This window comes from Limulus polyphemus, unplaced genomic scaffold (assembly GCF_000517525.1).
Source record: "Limulus polyphemus unplaced genomic scaffold, Limulus_polyphemus-2.1.2 Scaffold78, whole genome shotgun sequence".
Taxonomy (NCBI): Eukaryota; Metazoa; Arthropoda; class Merostomata; order Xiphosura; family Limulidae; genus Limulus; species Limulus polyphemus.
Genome location: NW_013665688.1, coordinates 958,843 through 967,266, shown reverse-complemented (window position 1 = coordinate 967,266; position 8,424 = coordinate 958,843). Strand labels below are relative to the sequence as shown.

Below are 8,424 nucleotides of genomic sequence, written 5' to 3'. Positions count from 1 at the left end.
TATGTGTGGACTGCATAAGGATCTTATAGTATTGATAAATTGAACTCAGCATATATTTATGTGAGCCACTTTGCTATCTTTGTCTGACTGTAGATTAAAACACCATGTAAAGTGTAAACCATGGTTATACTCTCAGACCCCTATGTACCCCCTGAGAAGTGCAAATGTACCCCAGGCTGGGAATGTCTGGTCTAAGAGTAGCTTTTCAGGGTCACTGCAGCTGAATCTGGCATGATACTGGGGTGCCATCATAACCTCCCATCCAAGAGCTAGTACTAGCAGGACCAGACTAGATTCACATGTTTATTTATTTACCATGGATGAGTTTTATATATTTGGTTATTGATGATCCATCTTGGAGTAGCTATAGAAGTAATTGGAAATACTAGAGAAGCTTGATTGGTACAATGGGGCTCTGTTAATCATGAGGGAAACCCACAGCAGAGCATGGGTATTTTATGCTAGTAAATTTAAAAATTTAATCCATTTTTAAAATTGTTAGTAGGTGATCTGACAAAAACAGTCTTGCACAGTATCAACAAAGATGACTAACATATATATAAACTAGTACAAAGACATTGGGTTTGTAGGTCAAAGAATGAAAATAGTAAATACAATGGCCATTAGTTTGAAATAATGTTGTTACCAGGCTAGTGATATATGCTGATTAGAGTGCGGCTTAGTAATTTAAATTTAATTTATGAATAAATTGTCATAAAAAACAACTGAAAGTTAGTTTAAAAAATGAAGAATTAAATTAAAGTTTTTCAAGTGTGTTTTGTGTTATATTAGACTGACAAGAAAAAGAAATAGTGGATTTATTTTTCACACAAAGTTTTGATGATTATGCAAGATTACTAAGTAATGCATAGTTGTGATTGCCTTTAAGGAATGTGATTTCACACTATGTGCTTTTAATCAGGTGTAGAATTTATATTATCTGATACCCAGGACCACAAGATTTATTTCAGGGGCATCATATTTTACACTATATCTTGACCATTAGATAAATATGTATATATATTATTTTCATGTTGTTTGTTCTGTTGCTAGATAAACACTGCAGGTAGATTTCTAGAGTACCACACAAGTTTCTGAAAATACAAATAAATTTTTAAAAATGTTGTATCTCAAACTAAAGTTATATATTCTGTCAAACATGCATATACCATGCCTATTTGAATGAATACAAGAATATTATCACATTGCTTTGTCTTCAGTAAAAGCCCAGTAAAGTTTGACTGATGTTTAGAAATAATATATTACATTACAAACAGCTTTAAAGTGTTATATGTATATTAAACACTATTTTAGTTCAAGTTAGTATTAACATAAACCATGATTTTTTTTATCAGTTTGTGTGTGGGACTTTCTACATGTTGTGTTTTAAAATCCTAATGGCTAACTTTTAAAAACCATAAAAACACATGTAAAAGTATGAAGAGCTTATATGCAAAATGTGATATACACCATTCATGACAAGACTGAACTGCCAAGGGCATTCTATTGATGGATATGCAGCATTTTGACTTAAACCTTTGGATATAAAGTGTTTTGTACAAAAATAAAAGAATTTGTCTAAAATTTGCAATATTTATTAAAGTTAGATTTTTTAGGTTTCCATATACTAATCTGTAATGGCTTTATTTTATAAATTTCACAGTATTTTTTGTGAAAGCTATAGAAGAAAAGCTTATTTTCTAAAAGTGGTGAAATTGGATATACAGTATTTTGCATCTAAGCTCTTCATATACATGATTCAGATAATAATACATACATCCAGTTTATCCATTTTACAATAAAAAATTTAACAGATGGCAACAGACAGAAAACATAGCAGTGAAGAACCAATGTTTCAGTGTTTTGCATCATATGAAATAGACACTTTTTTACAACTTATTTATATCTTTTCATTTTATTAACTTTTAAAAACAGTGTGTGTGTACACAACCTTTGTGCAGTGTCTACATTATTTTATGAAAAATAAACACCATAAAGTTATATTTCTAAAAATTGTGCAAACAGTTGAGCCTTCAGTGCCTTTTGTCCCCATTTATAATTAGGTAAATCCCAGGATAATGTTTTTTCACTGTTTACTAAAAGCAAAATCCAAAATGTTGTGTTCTACTTTTGTGTGTGTGTTTTGTGAGAGTGGGAGAGGAAAAGTAGAATTTTAAGAAGGTCGTGTATATTTTCCCAGCATTTTGTCCCTTACACAAGAAGATTTTGCTTTCAAAAATGCAATACTCCTGTAAAAGTAAATGAATAATGGTGGTGGTGGTGATTATCTCATTACCCCACTATCAGTGTTTGAGTTTACGTTATATATTCATACACTACGTCTTTGTTTTTTTATGCACTATTTTTACTTTCATTTTTTTTTCCTGTGTAGGGTTATGAAGTTCAGAATATTCTGTTGTATTATGACTCAAGTAATCAGTGGCCTTCTGTCTATAAAAATGACAAGGTGAGTATTTTAGTACAAAAATTACCTTGGCTATCAAAAATTATTTGTATTTTCTAACCTATGTAATCATTCTTAATATTAAGCTCTTTTTCTTTTCACCTAAGTAAATATGGCATCACTTTTACTAGCATTTCAAAGATATGTTTAGCATAGCTTAATGTTTAATATTTGGTCAGTATGTTTTACCTGTGTTTTTGTGAAACTCGTAATTTGTATTGATCAGTCACAAATTACCTACATTTTGTATATATATCTCCTTACTTTTCTATACCAATCAGCCATATTTTAGAGTTTTATGTAATTTAGTAATCATGTTGCTTTGTCATCACTTAAGGCTTATTGTTATAATATTAAAATTGTTTGTTCTTATTATTGTGTATTGAAACTAATAAGTAACCAGCAAAGAACTGTAGTTACAAGCAGTATTAAAGCTTAAAAAAGTAGCTAAAAATTGATAGAAAATGTAACCCAAAGAACTATTTGCGTCCCCTTTAGTGAGCTCTGGCAAATCAGATGAATAAGTTTAGAGATCCACTAACTTCTCTAATTTTTCTCCCTCAATCTCATCACCTCTTGCTATCATGTTGGCTCAATCAATCTCACACATTGCTGGACACTGCTATTCTTCCACCTTGACTGGACATACCGTTCATGGACACCTCTCTGTTCATATGGGGTACAGTTGTGGATACCTTCACTATTTCCAGTGTTTTGAGCAGTCAACAGTTAAATTGGTTTACCACTATGTTCATTTATGTCTGTCTTGGTGTTTTATCATGATTCTGTCGTTTCTTCCTTCAATCTAAAGACAGGAATTCATTCTCAAAACTTCTGCTCTCTAACTCTAGAGAACCTCATTTGGGCTCATAATCACAATTTCCAGTTTATCAGCCTGCCATTTCCCAGAAACTTTGAACTCAAAGGTGGATTAGCTCTTTGCCCAATCTGTATTCTTCCATCAGAGTGACCCTTACATCCTTTGGTGTTTCAGTAGATTTTTTTCCCACTTTGGATGCTCCTTTCTCAATGCTTTTGCAACTCCCTTCATCATGAAGCTTACACTTCATTGGTCACGAGTCCCAGTAGGGCTGTGCCAGTACATCGATACATGCTGTTTATTGCAATATATTTCTTACTGATAGAATGAGTGATAAAGTGACCCTTGTATCGATATTTTTTAATTTTATTTTTTGAAGTAAAAAGATTATGTATTGATTTATGTCAACACTGATAACCAAAGAATATTTATTATTAGTATCATAGCAGCCTCATCTGCCAGTCACTGTGTGTAACTAATGGTGTTTTTGTTTGGCTATTGGAAGTTGAGTGTAGGCAGTTTATCTCTTCATAACCCGATATGCAGGCTTGGTCAAAGTGACCAACCTTTTAACCACCTCTTGTTTTCTTGCTGTCAGCCTCGATGAAACTTAGCACTAATTTTTTTAGTAATGATGGTGGTAGTGTGTAAAATAATTTTTATTTATTTTAGATATGCAGTTTAGAACAAAAAATAATAAGATGCACAAGGAGAACAGTATCCTATAACTATTACTATTATATGGTTTTCTACCTATGCTATAAATGCCTTAAAATAAATCTTGTACCTGGTTGATGTGAATTAAGCGATAGCAACAATAAATCTGTAACATACTATGAATGGGTAATTTATGTTAAACCCAGGGCTTTATATAAGGTTGGTGAAAAAATTGAAAATGGAAAATTTGTAGTGAAGAGGTGTCAAATCATACAATGAAGTGAAAACTTATTTAACCCTATAATGTCACTTTGACCAGGTACTAACTGGTTTAATGATTAAAAATTTAATGCTAGCAATCGAGGGTTAAATATTATTTTTTGATATTAAGAAATGAAAACGTCTAATATTAACAAGTGAATTATGAATTACATGATTTGATATTCTCAAGGTTATTTTATGTGTTTCTAAGCTATTTTCCACTGTCCCTAATTTTGAACTGCCAACCAGATGGAAAGAAACCAACCTACAGCACCCACTGCCAACTCTTGGTTTAATTTTTTCCCAAAGAATAGTGGAATTGACCCAACATTATAATGGCCTTATGACTGAAAGGGCAAACATATTTAATGGTATCTGGTATCAAATCCTTGATCCTCAATTCATAAGGCAACCACCCAATCCTTAATACCAGGCTGTACTGACCTGAGGGTTTATAATGTGGCAGTCCTCTTCATTAGTAAGAAGAGTAGTTCAAGAGTTAGTGGTGGGTGCTGCCAGCCAGTGTGAGATTACATTGTGTGATATCCGCTTCAATGGATGGTGCTAGTAAATATCATATAAATTTGTGCAACAGGAGATGTGAACTAGGAATTTGAAAACACTCTCTTGGGTATAGTAAGTCTGAAGTTAGGACAGTTTGTTGGTCACAAGATTAACTAGATTGAAAAGGCTTTGGAAGCATTACTTTCTGAGCTATAGAGCAGAGTTTCACAACAAGAGATATCCCTAGAATGTCAGATGGTAGCTGCTCAAATAAGGTAGTTTAAGATGGCTGGTGCCAGTAGATATAATGCCTGATGCACTGACAGTTTTGAAGATGATAGGGTTTTGAAAACATGGTTGAATGGTCTTTGCAACTTTTGTTACTGAGCTATGTAGTGATTTCCTCAAAGACAAAATGTCCACTTTCATGAATATCACTCACCTTATCTAGCAAAATAGTGAGAGATCCACAGAGGAGATTGCTTAATATTTGCTAGATCTTTGTTGCTGGTACTCTTAAAAGGCATATAATATCACCTCCAGGAGTGAGAGGTTTATGTTTTTATTTGATATATATTGTTATATACTACAGTGATAGCTTGGTCTTTGATTATTTATTTCATGAGAGCCTGAAAAGAGAAAAATGCTTTATCAAAGGTCATCATAGATTACTCAGCCTCTAAAGGTAGTTTATAGGGGTGAGTAATGGTTGTACTCATTAGTTTAAGAACCCCAGCAACCTAAATGTCTATCTGATTTTTTAACCATTTAAGTTTCAGTGATCTAACATTTTCATTTCAGTCTTTTGGTATTTAAGGTCAAGTTTGTGAATAGTATTGGTAATTTGTCTTTTATTAGTCAGTTTTCCAATCTTTGAGTGGTGAAACCCTGATTCAAATACAATAATAGAGAACAGAGCATATGATGATCAGGAATATCCCTGGACCATCCTGTTGAATGAGGAGCTAGTATTTGAGACTGATCCCAAGATTCCAGGAGCAGACCTGACTTTCAACACAGAGGTTTTCATGGATGAAGATACATTACTGGCCAGTGCATCTGACTTTGAGGATCTTACAACATCTGTTGTTGGGTTACCCATAAGATCTCCAATTTGACCTTGGACTTCCCAAACAAAGCCACAACCATTGTAGAAATGGAAGCAACAACAGCAGCAGACCAATAGAACCAGCTTCACAGGAGGCATCACAACCCATGAAGACATCCATGTGAAACAGGAACCCGGACGGTAGGCCAACGACAAAATTCCAATTTCCTATGTCAATTCAGAGGGTGCAAGAGAATTTCACACAAGTGCCAACAAATGTATGTCCACCTCCAGGGGGATCACTTCATCCTGAAGCCAAAAAAAAAGGCATTCCTGAGCTGAAGTCAACTTGAGAACCAGCTAGACCCTAGGAAGGTTTCCGAAGCCAAGGAACCACGACTAAGCCAGAGCGATCACCTTCTGGGTTACTGCTATAGTGAAAATACTGAAACTGGCACCAGAAACAACATTTAAGGTTTTAGCAGTACTTGTGAAACCTGAAGTGAATGGAGGAGCCACATTGACAACAGAGGACTAACCTATCAACAACCACTATCAGTATCCAGTTAACCTTGAAGCAGATCCCAATTTTAAAGAGATGGTGAGAAAATGGACAGAGGCTTTAACCTTGTTTAACTGTGAGGAAAACTTGCTTTATTGGAAGGAGACTCTGCCTTCAAAAACTGGAGGAGGAAGTATACAACTTTTCATGGAGTTGGTACAGACCAAGAAAGCCTTGGCCTGGAGCTACAACTTTGTCACAACATTGACCAGTTATCATTCTACTGTTGCTTTGGAGGGTCTGCTATAAAGATTGTGGAGAGTGGGGCTGGGCCTCATGCTGGCTGTTGTATGAATGTAAATATATGTAATTTTTGATTTGAAAGGGTTGTAAATTAATTTGTTTGTGTTTTTGTATTTTACCTTCATGGTTTCCTGATTACTCAATTGTCATGATATTTTCTTTCTTTTTTGTATGTTCAAGAGCTTGCATCATGATAATATATTGTATACTCAAATGTAATTTTTTTGGGAGGAGGGAGGGTTAGTTGTATTAACAGTAATGAGGTTTAGTTCTGTATTGACTAAATGTTATACAAAAAAAGATTCATTTTGTATTCATGAGATATAGTATAAAAGTAATACTGATCCATGTTGAAGGGTTCTGTGATTTTCTATGTTAAAGGATATTTTGTATTTATGTATGTGTTTGTGTACTTGCATCTATATTACCTCTTTCGGCACTGGATCGGTCCCAGGGACCAACCTTGTTATAGTTTTCATGCTATAACTTTTAGATTAGTAAGCGTGTGATAACAAAATTTGGCAGATTATTAATAAACATTACAATGCTTTTATACACAAAATATCAGTTTTTTTTTATTAAGTCTAAAGGTTTGTAAAGCAATGTTTCTCTCGTGCCTTTTTTTCTTTTTGCATGTTGCCTATCCAACATGCAAAGTAATTTTCATTTTAAGATTAAAAATACTTTTGTGCATCAGAAAATTTTCTAATTTCACATGCAAAATCTTTATGATGTCCACATAGTTATCAAATGTTTCTTAAGAAAAAATATTATTTTTTATCTGTTATTTTCAGTAACGAAACTCTGTATCAGTCAATTTCACCGATCTTGTAACCACGTTAAAAAAATTAGGAAATAAATATAAGTTATGCCTCTTTCATTCTAGAATGACTATAGATTATAACACAAAAACATGAATGTTTAAACTAATTACCTTAAATCTCATAAGATTATACATTTATATATACTTATTATTTTTATTATATTGACCTTTCAGCCATGCCTGGCTAACAATACAGAATTTACAATTACATGGCACATATGCACTCAAATTACCATATCTAATAATATAAAACTGACCTTTAGACTAGTATTTTGTAAAATACAGTCATATTTCAATTATTATACATTATATATGTATATAGATTATTGCTATTTATAAATAAGTTTTTAAACATATTTTTCTTAAAACATAGAACAATAAATAAAGAAGTAAATCAAACAATTATCTTTTCTAGTTACGACCTTTGTACTTGGTTGCTGCATGACGTAGGTTGCTAAGCCTTTTAAAATTTTTCATGTGGAGGATATGAAAGGAAATAATTTTTTCTAGGTTTTTGTATATACAACTGAATAACCAAAAAATCATAAATTACTGTATCAGTACCATAGAATTCCACTATAATTTATCAAGCTTAGTAACTAAGATGTATTTCAGTCTAAAAAAATATGAAATTTTGAGCAGACTAAAGACACAACCTACCTCCTTGAAATCTTGGTTAGAAAGAAAGAGATAGCCACTGGGGGAACATTCTGAGCTTTTGTTTGGTTATTCATGTCATATATAGAAGTAAGTGTATATAAGGGAGCATTTCCAAAAATGGAAAGAGGTGGGTGGGGGTGCCACTGTGTTTGATTTATTACATGAGCAATATCTTAGCAAATTGAAAAGTTAAGAAGCTCTTATTTTATATTCTGACTTGTAAATATCAGTAATTTGAATTCCTAATTTGTACGAAAGTATAGACTTAGTATTTTGATATCACAAACATCTAATTGAACTAGTGCTGCATTCAATGTACAATGTGACACACAAAAAATTGATGTTTAAACTGTTTTTTTTATTATTACTTTTAATTTAAAGT

At 32.8% G+C, this 8,424-nt stretch overlaps 1 protein-coding gene across 1 annotated transcript in view; it reads left to right on the top strand.

Moving 5' to 3' along the window:
* The window catches only part of LOC106467251 (transmembrane protein 145-like), a 61,987-nt gene that overhangs the window by 22,517 nt on the left and 31,046 nt on the right, over positions 1-8,424 (top strand). The window contains exon 3 of the mRNA XM_022396114.1: positions 2,393-2,467. Within this exon, the coding sequence (XP_022251822.1) occupies positions 2,393-2,467 (75 nt within the window). The remainder of the gene's footprint in view (positions 1-2,392; positions 2,468-8,424) is intronic.